The 16,679-nt window shown below is 41.5% G+C and overlaps 1 protein-coding gene across 4 annotated transcripts in view; it reads left to right on the forward strand.

The window, feature by feature from the left end:
• The window catches only part of LOC127413316 (gamma-aminobutyric acid receptor subunit alpha-2-like), a 280,046-nt gene that overhangs the window by 30,789 nt on the left and 232,578 nt on the right, over positions 1-16,679 (forward strand). For all 4 annotated transcript variants that reach the window (XM_051650347.1, XM_051650346.1, XM_051650348.1 and 1 more), the window contains exon 4: positions 11,005-11,072. In XM_051650347.1, coding sequence (XP_051506307.1) covers positions 11,005-11,072 — 68 coding nt within the window. The remainder of the gene's footprint in view (positions 1-11,004; positions 11,073-16,679) is intronic.

Genomic DNA, 16,679 nt, shown 5'->3' on the forward strand with positions numbered 1-16,679 from the left:
CCGACCCGCTGTTTACAAACACGCAAGCGGAGCCCTTTGTCTGGGCAGCACGGCCGCGGAAACGCAGGAGGAAAAGGGGAAACAGAGCCGGCGTTCTCATCAGAGTAAGACGCCGTGCAAATCGACCCCCGCTACCCACTATTCTACTGGCAAATGTTCAGTCTCTGGATAACAAGCTCTGCGAGCTGAAAGCGCGGATCTCTTTCCAACGAGAAATGAGGGACTGCTGCATTATCTGCCTAACAGAAACTTGGATGTCTGCGGAGATTCCAGACTCAGCCATTGAACCCGCGGGGTTCTCCATGCACCGAGCGGACAGAGCGAAAGACCTCTCAGGTAAAACTAGAGGAGGTGGTGTATGTTTATGATCAACAAATCCTGGTGTGATCAGAGGAACATACATTCCATCAAGTCTTTCTGTTCTCCTGAACTGGAATTTCTTATGCTTCTGTGTCGACCATTCTGGCTACCGAGGGAATTCACAGCGGTCATTATCACTGCTGTGTACATTCCCCCACAAGCCGACACAGACCGGGCACTCAAGGAACTGTATGGGAGTATAAGTGAGCAAGAAACCGCGCACCCTGAGGCCGCGTTCATTGTGACCGGGGACTTTAATAAAGCCAGTTTAAAATCAGTCGCACCAAAATATCACCAGCACATTAGTTTCAACACACGAGGGGACCGGGTTTTGGATCATTGCTACTCTCCGTTCCGGGATGGCTACAAATCCCTCCCCCGCCGCCCACCATTTGGCAAATCGGACCACTCTTCCATTCTGCTTCTGCCCGCTTACAGGCAGAAACTGAAACAGGAAGCACCCACCCTCAGAACGATCCAGTGCTGGTCGGACCAATCAGACTCTATGCTACAAGACTGTTTTGATCACACGGACTGGGAGATGTTCCGGTCCGCCTCTGATGACGACATCGAGCTTTACGCTGATAGCATAATGCGTTTCATCAGAACGTGCGTAGAGGAAGTGATTCCGACCAGAACTGTACGAATCTATCCGAATCAGAAGCCATGGATCAATAGCGATGTTCACGCGGCACTTAATGTGCGGACCTCCGCTTTTAATTCCGGGAACGCGGAGGAGCATAAACAAGCCAGTTATGCCCTCCGATAAACTATCAAAACAGCAAAACGCCAGTACAGGGACAAGACTGAAGGACAGTTTAACACCACCAACTCTAGAAGCATGTGGCAGGGAATTAACATCATCACGGACTTTAAAGGGAATAAAAACTCCGCCATGAACACCGCTGCCTCTCTACCGGATGAGCTAAATACTTTTTATGCTCGTTTCGAGGGAAATAACACCGCCCTCGCGGAGAGAGCTCTCGCGGCTGAAGCTACAGAGGTCAGTTCACTCTCCGTCTCTGTAGCGGATGTAACCCGATCCTTCCGACGGGTGAATATCCGCAAAGCCGCAGGCCCAGACGGCATTCCGGGCCGCATCATCAGAGCGTGCGCGAACCAGCTGGCTGGTGTTTTTACGGACATTTTCAACCTTTCCCTCTCTTTGTCTGTAGTCCCCACATGCTTTAAAACATCCACCATTGTGCCTGTTCCAAAACGTCCTGTTGCTCTGACCCCCATCATCAGCAAATGTTTTGAGAGACTAATCAGAGATTACATCTGCTCTGTCTTGCCACTCAATCTTGACCCGCTGCAGTTTGCTTACCGCAACAACCGCTCCACTGATGATGCCATTGCATCTACACTACACACTGCTCTCTCCCACTTGGAAAAAAAGAATACTTATGTGAGAATGTTGTTTGTAGACTACAGCTCAGCATTCAACACCATAGTGCCCTCCAAGCTTGATGAGAAACTCTGGGCTCTGGGCTTAAACAGCTCGCTGTGCAGCTGGATCCTGGACTTCCTGTCAAGCAGACGCCAGGTGGTTAGAATAGGCAGCAACATCTCATCACTGACCCTCAACACTGGAGCCCCGCAGGGCTGTGTTCTCAGCCCACTACTGTATTCCTTGTACACACATGACTGTGTGGCAACACATAGCTCCAGTGCCATCATTAAGTTTGCTGATGACACGACGGTGGTAGGTCCGATCACTGACAATGATGAAACAGCCTACAGAGAGGAGGTGCACACTCTGACACACTGGTGTCAGGAGCACAACCTCTCCCTCAACGTCAGTAAGACAAAGGAGCTTGTGGTGGACTTCAGGGGAAAAGACAGAGAACACAGTCCCATCACCATCAATGGAGCACCAGTGGAGAGAGTCAGCAGCTTCAAGTTCCTGGGTGTCCACATCACTGAGGAACTCACATGGTCCATCCACACTGAAGTCGTTGTGAAGAAGGCTCATCAGCGCCTCTTCTTCCTGAGACGGCTGAGGAAGTTTGGAATGAACCGCCACATCCTCACACGGTTCTACACCTGCACTGTGGAGAGCATCCTGACTGGCTGCATCTCCGCCTGGTACGGCAATAGCACCTCCCACAACCGCAAAGCACTGCAAAGGGTGGTGCGAACTGCCAAACACATCATCGGAGGTGAGCTTCCCTCCCTCCAGGAAATATGTACAAGGCGGTGTGTGAAAAAAGCTCGGAGGATCATCAGAGACTCCAGCCACCCGAGCCATGGGCTGTTCTCACTGCTACCATCAGGTAGGCGGTATCACAGCATCAGGACCCGCACCAGCCGACTCCATGATAGCTTCTTCCCCCAAGCAATCAGACTTCTGAACTCTTGATCTCTCATGATCAATATACATCAGCACTGCACTTTATTACCCTTACTCTTATATCTCACACCGGACTATAAATAAATTATATTATTATTATTATATTATGTCTCTCTTAACAACTGACTATCAACCGACAGCCTGAATGTCAATACAGTACAATACTGTATATTATATATATATATATATATATATATATATATATATATATACTTTTTTTATTTTTTATTTTTTTATATATTTTAATTTTTAATTTTTATTGAATAATGTGTATCTATATAGTAAAAAAAAAAAAAAACAGCGTATTGTGTAGTGTACAGTGTATGTTATTATTTGTATATTGTTGAGTGTAATTATGTGTATAACAGATGTTTAAATTGTGTTGTGTTAATTTGATGTTATTGTAAATTGGTATATGTCTCATCACTGTCACGACTGCTATGTTGATTGGAACTGCACCCAAGAATTTCACACACCATTGCACTTGTGTATATGGCTGTGTGACAATAAAGTGATTTGGTTTGATTTGGGACTTTTGGAGTGGCCAACGGATTCACCAGCTAACATTCATGGAATGCTGCATACCACTGGCAAACATCCCCGTGAATGCCCGGCCATTAAGTTCCCAAAATTAGGAGATGGGTGAGACGATGACTAACCACCGCCGCAATATTATGCTTTTTACCCGGAACATTACTGTGACAGTCACTACAGGATAATCATGAATATCCCCGTGCACACACCTCACACTCACCCGATTATTTGCCTCCAATGCCCCAGTTTGAACCAAGCATTGATGAATGGAGGTTTGATTACAACCTGAATCCACCAAGGCTTGGTATGTACCCCCCTTAATACTCACAGGTATCTGGTACATCCTTTCTCGGTCGGAGGCGGTCTGTGGGGTGTCGGGGATCTGGATCAAGGCCCTTCATTACCAGGCACTGCTCTCGGATATGACCCGGCTCCCTGCAACTCCAGCAGACCGGCCCAAACCTTCCGCCCACACTTGTGGCAGTAGACTCCTTCACCTGGTATGAAGAGAGGGGAGAGATGGGGTTTGTTGGAGCAGGGAACCCCCATGACCGGGGAGCCGGAATGTTTCCCCGTTTCTGAGGAAATGGAACAGGACAGAAGGAAGGAGGGGGGAGAGAAAACAGGGGAGGAGACAGCTGGGCCGCTTTGTCCAGAAACACCAGTCGGTGGCACTGGACCCACTTGGCCGTCCCCTTCGGCAACCAGGAGACAAACTGCTCCAGCACCACCAGGTTGATGACATCATTGGCGTCGCTGTCCTCCTTAGCCAGCACCCACTGCCGGCAGGCATCACAGAGCTGCTAGGCAAAGGCAAACAGATGGCTGACCTCGCTCAACATCAAGGAACGGAAGCGCTGGCGGTGTTCTTCTGGGCTGCGGCCGACACATTGCAAGATGGACTTCTTCAGCACTGAGTAATCCAGGAGGTTGGTTACCTGAAGCTGTTGCGCCATGATCTGGACTTCCCCGGTCAGCAGCTTCAGAAAGTGCACCGCCCACTGTTCCGGCAGACACTTAAGAGCTTCGGCGGTGTGTTCGAAGAGCTCAAGGTATACCTCTAGATTATCTTGAGGCCCCATCTTAGTGAGCAACACGTGGGGGTGCACTGCTGCCGGGGACGCGGCACTAAGCTCTGCAGCACCCTCCTAGGCCCGAAGGAGCACCTCAAAACGCTGTTGCTGCTCTCTCTGAAGATCCATGAGGGCCTGGTGTTGACCCTGGTGGATGCTAACGAGGGACCGGAAGATTTCCTTCAGCGGCAGTGACTACAAGACAGCGTATCCATCTTCCTCGATTCCCGGTTTTCGCACTCTATGGACTGGGCACATTTTATTTCCCCCGTCTCTCACTGCGAACATAGAAACAGTAATTTCCTGCAATTCATCTTGGGTGAAAACATTTACTGCTTCCTCTCTCCCAACATGAACGCTCCACCACGCCCCTGTCTCCACACAATGTAAAAGTAAAATAGTGCCAGTATATCATTATAGAAAGCAGCTGTCTGATGTGTTGAAGGCTCGTGCGATTGCTTCATACAGATGAACAAATGAAGCGAATTTTCTGATGGCTGACTGACTACAAAATCAGTCTGGAAATTATAATAATTTAATTGCATTCATTATATAATCATTTTGGAATTGTAATTATTGCTGTTAAGGCTTTTGGAATGTGTAGTTATTTAGTGGTTGAGATAAAAAAAAAAAAAACTCGTATCCCACCCATAAATGGAGCCGATTCCCCCGAGTGGTTTTTGGTGTTGATTCTCGATTTACAACACCTCTGAATCGAATAATCATTTTTTTTTTTGGAATCAATTCCCAGACCTATTTGTGGGTATGTGAAGATTTGTGTTTGACAGCGTTATAGAGTTTATTAGCACAATAATATTGTGATGGACAGAATATTTAAACTGGTTGTATGAAATAATGTTTAAACGCAAAATACTGTGAATTAGCTACTTTAAAAGGCTTTTACCATCTCTATGACTGATGTTTTCATCTGTTTGTGTGTAAGCATGTGTTTTGGTATGCAGCGTGTTTGATCGGCAGACATCAATTACGTATAACTTATGTAAATAATCTTTTTGAAAAAAAAAAAAAAAACAGCAATTTATATTCCGGAAAATATGGTCATCTGAATTTATCTTGTTTCGTCTGCCATCTTGAATTTATTTTTCCACTGAGCTAATCACAGTGCATTCTAGGATTGTCTACCCAGGTAAGGATCAACCTAGTCTCATAGAATGAAAGTTACTATAACTTAATTTTTGCAAACTGAGTTTTATGTGCCGCTTTCTACATTTTGCTGCAGTTTCCTGGTGAAATGAACACTAGAGGCGCTACAACAACTATGCTTTATTTACTTCCACGCAAATCATGGGTACTATGGCTGTATATGACTTTATAAACACGTATTTTTTTGCTCTATTACTCAAAGCATGCTTTATTATATCAAAACACTCTTACTCTAACATATCACTTGAAAAATGTTACATTTTAATGCTTGTATTTCAGACCCACCTACATTTACACACTTAGGTTATGTCCACATTAATCTGGACACATCTGAAAACTTGTTTTCGTTTTCGAAACACTCTCTGTCCTCACTGCAGTTTTCCAGCATTTTCCAAAAGTTGCTCGTACACACTAAAACATATGAAAGTGCTTAAATCCCCTTACTGCGCATGCCAAAAATCACAATGCAGTGTACAGGCTGAAATGCAATTATCCTCATGTTTTGTCACCAGACAGCAATTCCGAGTAAACTTTACGTCGCCAATGAAGGAATGCACTGTGATGGTTGTACAAAGTAACATTTATCTTTAACAATACTCTCTAAGTGAATAACAGGCACAATAATGCTGCTACAATGTAGGCCGCCATCTTGATTGTTTGGGTTGAATGGATCACATGACTGTGTCACATGACAATAAATACGTTTTCAGATCTCCATCTTCTCTGTCCACACTACAACTTGAAGATGGCGTTTTCAAATTTATGCACTTGGGAGAGCGTTTTCGAAAACCTCAGTTTTTGCTATCAAAAATGCCATCTCAGTGTGGCCGGAAGGCCAAAAGGTAGAAAAAAAAGATGTGTTTTCAAACAAATACTTGGCCTTATTCTAATGTGATTAACTTCCGCAGTACCTCACCTGGTAAAGTGTTGGACTTTGGACTAAGGGAACGAGGTTTGTGACCGGTCAAAGACGCTTGAAACGAAAGTGAAGCGAAAGTGCCATATAAGTGACACAAAATGACGTGGTTGCTTCAGTACATGTGCATTTCATGTCAAATTTGCTTTTTAATCACTATCGGTTAGGTTTAGGGTAAGCATGTCTGTTTTGTTCACGTCTCATTTATCATTTTGAACACTATCAGTTAGGTTTCGGTTAAAGTGTTGGTTAGGAAGGTACGTTTTGCTCATTTAAACATCCATCTAATATTCACCTTAAAAAACTTGTCTGATTACAGCATCATTTAACTCGATTTTGGCGCCCCCGTGTAATGACGCACGTAATTTTGGTAAATTTCATGAGATCAGACTGGGAAGCATACATAAAAGGCTTCTTTCGAATTTGGCCAAAGTGAGATATCTTAGAAGGCAGCATAATTAAGATACCTACCGGTAATTTTGGAACAGCTGTGTAGTCACAGCTGTGGTTGATTATGAGACTGCCCTGGTCCTTGCTACATCCCAATACACCGTAGCATTGTGGTGGTGACTTTTGCAAGGGCAAGCATCACTCATGTTTTCTTAAGAAAAAAAATTTAATTAAGATTTTTTGGTTAAAAATTAACAAATTGCCATTATTGATTGAGTTCATAAACAACCATTGTTCAAAACAATGTTCTTACCTTACCCCGATTCACTATGGTAAGCCTATAAAAATGATTTGTATTTTGAGCTGTCGGGTCCAATTTGGTGCAAAATTGCTGGCGTACGTCCTTGCGTCATTACATCATGTTCGTGAACATAGGAAAGAAAAGCCAGCTGTCTTTTTCCCAAGTTAACAGTAGATGGTGGTAATGGACTGTTTTAGTTTGCCAGTAGCAGTTAAAAAGAAGAAAGAAACTACAGTTCAGTCAATCACACACACACATTTCTGGACAGCAGTCTGGATGGATTTTTATTTGTTATCCATTTGGTGAAGTTGTTTACCTGCTATAATGCTTGGATATGTTGTCTGGTAGGGTTTTTGAAGCTTATATTGCATGTCATGGTTGTATCAATTAAACAATACACGTGTGTTTACTGATCACGATGTATCCACGTTGGTCGGGGGAAGTTACTGTGACATGCTTATTAATATTTATGACTTCTGAAATTGACTTCTTGTAACGGTTATATTGCATATAAGCATATTATTTTTATGTTTAATAAAGTATGTATTATCCCCATCATTGTTGAGTCCTTTTTTTATATTTTTAGTTTACTGTGTTATTGTGAGCATTGCATAGACATACTATTGAAGTATTATGGTTCACTTACATTATCAACTGAGGCTGTACAAAATAATAAAACAATAATAAAGTCTCCTATTGAACACATCAGCCATATTACAAGTATCACATTTTAAACTGATAAGGGTAGTACAATACAAACATTAATAGTAGATAAAACACTTGAAAAATTATATTAAAATATATACTGGTAGTGATTGAGTCCCCTGTTCTCTATGTTAAAGCACTTTGAGTGTAGTGTCAGAAAATTCATTCATTTCAAATATGTGAATATGAGTGTTGTTTATCATCATCAAAGCAAGTAATATTTCAGTTTTAAATGTTTAATCATATAACATTATATCAAAATGAAAATAGCATGTTATAACTCCGGCTCTGAATATCTCCCAGTCATGATCCCTCATGGGCGATGTCCAGGTAAGCTCAAATCATGAGATTCATCCGCCAGAATAGCAGTGCTGAAACACGACTGATGTAAAGCGTTCTTCTGCAAATTGCTTGCAATTTTAAGTTTCAACCACAGATGTCGCTAGAGAACACAAAGTTACATAGTGCAGCTTTAAATTCGCAGATCTTTGTTTTTCTTTTTATGCCTTCCCAGCAGACTATCGATTGTGCAGAAAAAATACCACTAAAAATCTCACCAGAGATGAATATCATTACAGCAAAATCTCTTTTTTATCCCCATTGGGATGGCACCCAGACAAGTGTGTGGCATTGTATAATTATGACAATTCTAGAGATGAAGAGAGAGAGAGAGAGAGAGGGAAAGAAAGAAAGTGACTGTCTTTAACATGAGGCTTAATTTATTTTTGTTAAGTTGATTGATGTTGTCGTCGCCTGATTACGCTGTAGTTTTATCAGCTTATGTTTGCAAAACAGCCAAGAAGAAAAAGTAATAAAAAAAGGCATCAAAGCACTGTGGCATCTCCAAACTTATCCCTTCTTGCTCAGAGCCGAATACACCACCCCTACATTAGACAGCTATTCATATAAGGGTCAATGATGTGACACTATTTTTTTTTTCTTTTGTCCACATCTATTAAAATATTAAAAAATACATTACAAATGCAATTCACACAAAACAATTACTTGAATAGACCTCTTTTATGGTGACCATGTTTTCAATTACTGAATTCAAAGTAATTTTTATATATTTTTTTTCTAAGGCTTCAAGTATAAAATGTCATGTGTCAATGTCATGTGGTGTAGAGACAGTGAAAAATCAAAGTATCATTAAAAGTTTAAATACTTTAGCAAAGAAATGTTGGAATGAGTAGTGCAAAATAATATTTTATTATTATTTCTTAAAAAGAATAAGCAGTGAAAAATTTTTGTAAATTAAATTAAAGTCATGTGGGGCATTTTCCAAACTGTATTTTTGTGCCCTTGAAGGGCACTGCAGGAAGGAGATGCCACTCAAAGCGTCGCTCCAAACAAAAGTAAGAAAAATATATTTTTCTCTAAAGGTCTCTTCCACAAGACTGTTAGCGAAGGGTACATTCCTACAGTATACAATGCTCCCTTCAGAGTGTCCACATCATGAGTTTTGCTCTTCGGAGTGAGTAGGGCATATGGATAATCACTTGTGATTGAAATTCACATGTGGTGTAAGCAACATATAGGTAGCCATTTTGTTGTCATGTGACAGTAAATGAATAAAACAGAGAACCCTCAACACTGTTTGTGAAGTATTAAGAAAAATATAATTATTTCATCGTAACATTAAATATTAATTAGGGCTGTTGATTTAACCAGTTAATTCAGTGCGATTAATTATATAAAAAATAACACATTAAAAACACCATAATAGTCACACCATAATAAAAAATATTCCTTCCATCTGAGCAATTCAAGCTTGGAGTACCACCTGTTTTCTCCAGTGGGCAGTAAGCGAAACTCCAGCTGTATAGGCAATGTACAGCTTATACAGAGAACAAACCACACTTACCGAGAGAAGATGACACAAGATGAGAACATGTTCTTGCATACAAACACAGCTTGATGGAACGCAGGGATCTCAAGGTGTATTTCTCTAAGTTTCAAACTACGTTTAACTTGACACAACGACCGAAAAACGGTATGTTTATGACACAACGCAACCAAAGTGAGACGCTCCAAAAGCGTCCGTCTGACGCATGTGTAAATTGACGTGTCCTTAAACAAGCCCTCATAATAAATCTCGGACTGATTGACGCATCAATGGCAAAATGGATTGCTGTGAACTGTAGTCCAATGATTGGTTTATGTTCAGTAATATGGAAATAAACAATATATTGCATTCTAAAGCCATTTTTTGTATTGTCTTTTCAATGCTTAAATCCTCTGCCACAATAATGTAATGCATTTTATTTATCTGAATAATTATTTTGTATAATATATTTATAATTATTTAATCATTATATCGAATTATTGTTATTTGATGTGCTTTCTCTGCAAATATTACATATGCAATTAATTTGAATAATTAATTGGCATACCATGTAATTAATTTGATTAAAATTTGTAATTGAATAACAGCCATAATATTAATATTTTGACATTTTATGAAAAGGCACATTTTGTTTAGGTCATTTAGTGCAGCCTTAAGAAAACTTTTTGATATTCTTAAGTCAAAAATTCATTCAAAAACTTTTTTGAAATTAATGATTACTCACCACTTTTATACATTAAAAGTACCACTGAAGACCCCTGGGTCACGTTTTGTACTTATGAGCTTATACTGTAAGAATCCATGAGAGATATGTATCTGCATACTGGACGCTTTTGTATTTTGTATTTTTTTCTCAGGCTATCCTATGTGTTGAATAGATTGTGTGGTAATAGGTATATGTTATATACTCCACTATCTGACTAAATACACATCCTGTGTACCTTTGGTAAGTGTGGCGAGCAGATGAAATATCAGGAGCTCTTTTGAATGACAGGAAGAGAGAACAAAGAAAGAAAGCTCAGAGAATGAATGAAAAAATGAAGAGAGGAACAGAAAGATTTGATTACTAGCCAACTTAACACTGGGTCTGTAAACGGCAGCACATTTACTCCCTGCCTGACACATGCGTTCATCTGAGATGGGCTCTTGAGAGAAAGAGGCTCTGTCCATGCTGAAATTATAGAGAAAAAGTGAAATTCAGAATCCATTTATTCTCTCGGACAACATGCTTTTTATAAAGATGCCCCTTTCAAGAGAGGGCTTTCACATCACAATTGCACTCAGAACAACACTGGTTATTTGGATGAAATGCTCGAAAAAGGATGTCTTATTTTATTTATTTTTATTATTTTGTGTCCACAGATCGAGTCACTACAGTAAAGACAGATATCTACGTTACCAGTTTTGGCCCTGTTTCAGACACCGACATGGTGAGTGGAATTCATTTTTGTGCTTTTATTCATCACTTTGCTATCATTTCTATGAGAAAATTGGAATAAAGTCTGGTCCACTTTTTAGCTTATTCTATCCAAGAGTTGTGAAGTTGTGAAAGTGTGAGCTTGAGGCAATCATCTGTGATCCACGAATGCTATCGGGTCCTTGAATAATGTATGAGTAAGGGATGGTGGAGTTTCTGGTGCCCCCCTAGTGAGTTGGTGCCCTACGCAGACTGCGTAAAATGCATATAGGGAATGGAAGTACTGTTTACATGGACACCAGAAAGCAGTGTATTATGAAAAAACAGCATTCGGGTTTACATGCAATGTATAAGCGGCGTACTCTTTACTCCCTAAAGGCCCAGGTGTACTTCGTTTTTGAGCATTCTGGATCAGCTCGCGCCTGGTCGACCGCGTTGCCTTTGATAGCGTACTCTTCTGACTGCTAGCAAATACGAACACGTTTGACGCATACCCTCTACTACTTCTTTGTGATACTCTTTCAGTAGAGTCAATGGCCGGCACATGTGCTGACGATGTGCACAGACGATGACCGCGTCCACAAGTCAAGAAAATCTGGCTACCACGCGGTCAGGATTATGAAGAAATTTACGTCACGCATACTGTGTGCGGAGCAATCCACAATGTGGATGCGCAAAGTATACTTTGGCCTTTATACATGTGGCTCGGTCAGTAAGCAGCTTTATCCACAGCAAAGTAATTTCCCTGCGACGCTTGAGTAAATAACAAACAAACAAACAATCCAAAGAAGTCTGCGCTATTTTATCCTCTGTTGCTTCGCTTTATATCTGTAATGTTGCTGCTGGCACTGGCAATGACGAAGACGTGATGAACCCAAGTGCAGTTTTATTTTTCAAACGTGGACCCAAAACCCTAACTACAAATGTAAAGTAAACAAAAACAGGAACTTGAACAAAACATAAACTTGACTCGTGAACTTGACTTGGCTATACGTAAACTTGACATAACAAAACAACAAGGTTACATACACAATACCTGATATCAGACAATGGCAAACATGAGGGCTTAAATACAAAGACATGGTGAACAAGTAAACAAGACAACCAATCACAAGACTAAACTATAAACAAATAACAAGACTAAATGAACTATAACCAATGAAAAGACAAGACTAATAACAAAGTAATCAAACAATAAACCAATGAAAACAAGACACATGAACAGGGGAAACACATAACAAGATCACATGAGGGAACAGGAAATCACATGACATGACAGGAACAGGAAATAAACTTGAAAATAAAAGACATGAACACAAAACATGAACAAAAACACATCTAGACGTGACAATATCCAGATATTCCAGAGGTGTTGCTCTTTTTGTTTCCTTAACATTCTAGTGCAACTCAGTAGTGGGATTTCCCTCTTACATAAAACTCTGGGATTCCCCCAATGTACGAGCGCAAACACATGAACATGACGGACTGTCTATAAATAAGTATAGTTTATAGTGTATGAGCTTTTCCCACTGTACTCCCAGAAATGTTGAATTATTTTTGCTGTGTTGACTTGTTGTTGGGCTCCATCCTATGACGTTTGTTATCCGGTCTGTTCAAGTACATGTGCACTCCTCCAAAAACCTGTTATATCACCACTTTTACATGACCACACAAGCAGAGTTCTCTTGGAGAAACCTGGATGTGTTAAACTGCTTTAGCTTAATCCCTTAAATGGCGTAAGGAAATCTGCATTTTTGTTTACATGACGTTTCAGTATGCCGCTTTCTACAAAAATCCTAGAATAAACCGTTTTCTTAAGTGTATGTAAACATGATCATTGTTTCTGTCTTGTGGCGATATTTTTGGAAACAGTGAGTATTTAAACGTTTACGGATTAGCCCCATTCACTTCTGTTGTAAGTGCCTCACTGTAACCCAGATTTTTTTCCTTTTTTTTCTTTCTTTTGTTTTAAGAAAAGGAAGAACAGGTTCAAATGATTGTTTTGTGGTTATGAACATTATGCCAAAGAAAAAAAAAAGGACTGAACAACTTGTATTGAACCTTGAATATAGACCACCTGCAACCAAAAAGGCCCAGTAGTCCCTGTTGTTTAGACAACACCAAGGAAATTTGAGGAAAATTTGTGTAGACTTTGTGATAAGAATTTCCATTTGTCCAAATGTAATAAATACTGGTAATTTCACGTTCAGAACTCTGACAACAAAGCTGAATACTGCTTAAGGCTAATTCATGCTATTTAGTGCCTCAAACAAAAGCTCTTTGAGACATTTAGCAGCAACTTAGAAACAAAAGTGTCTTTCAGTGATTCAATGCCAAGAAGATTGTAAACTTTGTTAAATCATCAACTAGGTCTATCTCAGAAGCACTCATTGTAGCAACCTGGTAACTGCGTTCCCTTCAGAACTGAATAAAAACATTGCAGGAATTGCGTTGAAGCTAGCAGCTCAAATTGAAGCTTGCAATTTTGTAGAGCTCATGCCATTTTATGAATACAAGACGAATCAGACGGCCCGCAAACGATCCATTCTTGCTGAAAAAACACTTTAAACCAGTCTAAGGTGACTAGCTGGTTTCCCAGCATGACCAGATAGCAAGTTCTCAAAACCCTTCTAAAACCATCAAAATAGACCAGCCTAAACAGCTTGGGCCACGTCCACATTAATGCATTTAAGCTCTTTTGAAATGTTTTTGGTGGAGGAAAACTGTGTTCCAGTGTGGATGAGAGGTGTAAATGTAGCAAAATAAATGTGTTTTCTTTCTTTATGATTCATAATTTATTTTTCCAAAAGGTAATACAAAACGTATTTATACATACATGTATACATATATAAACATTATATCAAACCCTCTCCCACCCGCCCAAAACTACAACATGTGCCAGGAATAACAGTGTATTGATTGCTCACATGGATCAACTAGAATACAAAAAAATAAATAAAAATACACTGGTGGCCAAAAGTTTGGAATAATGTACAGATTTTGCTCTTATAGAAAGAAATTGGTACTTTTATTCACCAAAGTGGCATTCAGCTGTTTACAGCATATAGTCAGGACTTTAATAACGTGAAAAATTACTATTACAATTTGAAAAAAGTGTTCAGAACTTCTTAAACTACTTCAAAGTGTTCTCATCAAAAAATCCTCCATGTGCAGCAATGACAGCTTTACAGATCCTTGGCATTCTAGCTGTTAGTTTGTCCAGATACTCAGGTATTTCAACCCATGCTTCCTGTAGCACTTGCCATAGATGTGGCTGTCTTGTCACAAGGTCTCACAAAAGGTCAATGGGATTAAGATCCATAACACTCTTTTCCAATTATCTGTTGTCCAATGTCTGTTTCTTTGCCCACTTTAACCTTTTCTTTTAGTTTTTCTGTTTCAAAAGTGGCTTTTTCTTTGCAATTCTTCCCATAAGGCCTGCACCCCTGAGTCTTCTCTTTACTGTTGTACATGAAACTGGTGTTGAGTAGGTAGAATTCAATGAAGCTGTCAGCTGAGGACATGTGAGGCGTCTATTTCTCAAACTAGGTACTCTGATGTACTTATCCTCTTGTTTAGTTGTACATCTGGACTACCACATCTCTTTCTGTCCTTGTTAGAGCCAGTTGTCCTTTGTCTTTGAAGACTGTAGTGTACACCTTTGTATGAAATCTCGTTTTTTTTTTTTTTTTTTTTTTTTTTTTGGCAATTTCAAGCATTGTATAGCTTCATTCCTCAAAACAATGACTGACTGACACATTTCTAGAGAAAGCTGTTTCTTTTTTGCCATTTTTGTCCTAATATTGACCTTAAGACATGCCAGTCTATTGCATAATGTGGCAGCTCAAAAACAAACACAATGTTAAGCTTTATTTAACGAACCAAATAGCTTTCAACTGTGTTTGATATAATGGCAAGTGATTTTCTAGTACCAAATTAGCAATTTAGCATGATTACTCAAGGATAAGGTGTTGGAGTGATGGCTGCTGGAAATGGGGCCTGTCTAGATTTGATCAAAAATGACTTTTTTCAAATAGTGATGGTGCTGTTTTTTTACATCAGTAATGTCCTGACTATACTTTGAAATACATCACATGGTCTTGCCGAGACTTGTCGGAAGTATGTCATGTGGAGGAGTCCCATGGTAGGTCCTACCCTATGGGGGAGGAGTTTCTACAAACATGGTGACTGGAGCAGAGCGGCCTCTGCCCAAGGAAGATGCAGTTTACCAACAGGGAAACGAATTAGTAGAAGATATACATCGCATGGGGTTACCTATGCGGAGCACCTACTCCAGTACAGGGCTTATTTAGCACATGTACTGAGCTGGCAGCGAGTTTCTCCGCAATCTCGTCTGCCACAGGGCTTGGAGGAAGTCATCCAGGGAACACAGTTTGTGAACACTACTGGGAGTCAACAGCGCACGTCTTCAGCTCAGGGGAGGTGAAAGGCGCTATGCGCAAGCGATAAACCTGGCCAGCTGCCCCGTACTTACCTGCTTGTGCTTGCCACTACACGGGACGAAACCGGTTCCATCCGGATATTGTAGAACCTCGCAAATGTGTTGGGTGTTGCCCAGCCCGCTGCTCAGCAAATGTCTGTTAGAGGCACGCCACTGGTCAAGGCCCAGGAGGCCGCCACACTCCTGGTAGAATGGGCTCGTAGCCCTGCCGGGGGCAGCACGTCCTGGGCGTGATATGCCATTGTTATGGCGTCAATGACCCAGTGGGCGATCCTCTGCTTGGAGACAGCGCTTCTTTTCCGCTGTCCACCAAAGCAGACAAAGAGCTGCTCAGAGACTCTAAAGCTACGATCCAAATAGATGCGTAAAGCATGCACCGGACACAGCAATGTCAGGGCTGGGTCTGCCACCTCCTGGGACAGCGCTTGCAGGTTCACCACCTGATCCCTAAAAGGGGTCGTGGAAACCTTGGGCATATAGCCCGGTTGGCGTATGGTGAGAGTAGCCCGGACCGAACTCCAGGCATGTTTCCCTGACAGAGAACGCTTGCAGATCTCCTATCCTCTTGATGGAAGTGAGCGCAGTCAGGAGGGCAGTCTTTAAAGAGAGTGACTTAAGCTCAGCTGACTGCAGGGGCTCAAAGGGGGCTCTCCGTAGACCCTGAAGAACTACGAGAGGTCTCATGAGGGAATGACACGTGGTCTGAAGGGATTCAACCTCCTGGTGCCACTCAGGAACCTGATGATCAGGTCGTGCGTCCCTAAGGACTTACTGTCCACTGTGTCATGTTGTGCCGCTATAGCGGCTATATACACCTTCAAGGTGGAGGGGGACAGCCGCCCTTCCAACCTCTCCTGCAGGAAGGAAAGCACCGATCCGACTGTGCATCTCTGGGGGTCTTCGTGTCAGGAAGAACACCACTAAGCGAACAGACGCCACTTCAAGGCATACAGGCGCCTCATAGAGGGGGCCCTTGCCTGAGTGATTGTGTCTACCACCGCGGGTGGTAGGCCACTTAAGTCTTCCATGTCCCATCCAGGGGCCAGACATGGAGATTCCAGAGGTCTGGTCGTGGGTGCCAGATGGTGTCTGCCCCTGAGAAAGAAGGTCCTTCCTCAGGGGAATTCGCTGGGGGGGGCTGTCATGAGGAGCGTGAGG

The sequence above is a fragment of the Myxocyprinus asiaticus genome, chromosome 22 (assembly GCF_019703515.2).
Source record: "Myxocyprinus asiaticus isolate MX2 ecotype Aquarium Trade chromosome 22, UBuf_Myxa_2, whole genome shotgun sequence".
Classification (NCBI taxonomy): Eukaryota; Metazoa; Chordata; class Actinopteri; order Cypriniformes; family Catostomidae; genus Myxocyprinus; species Myxocyprinus asiaticus.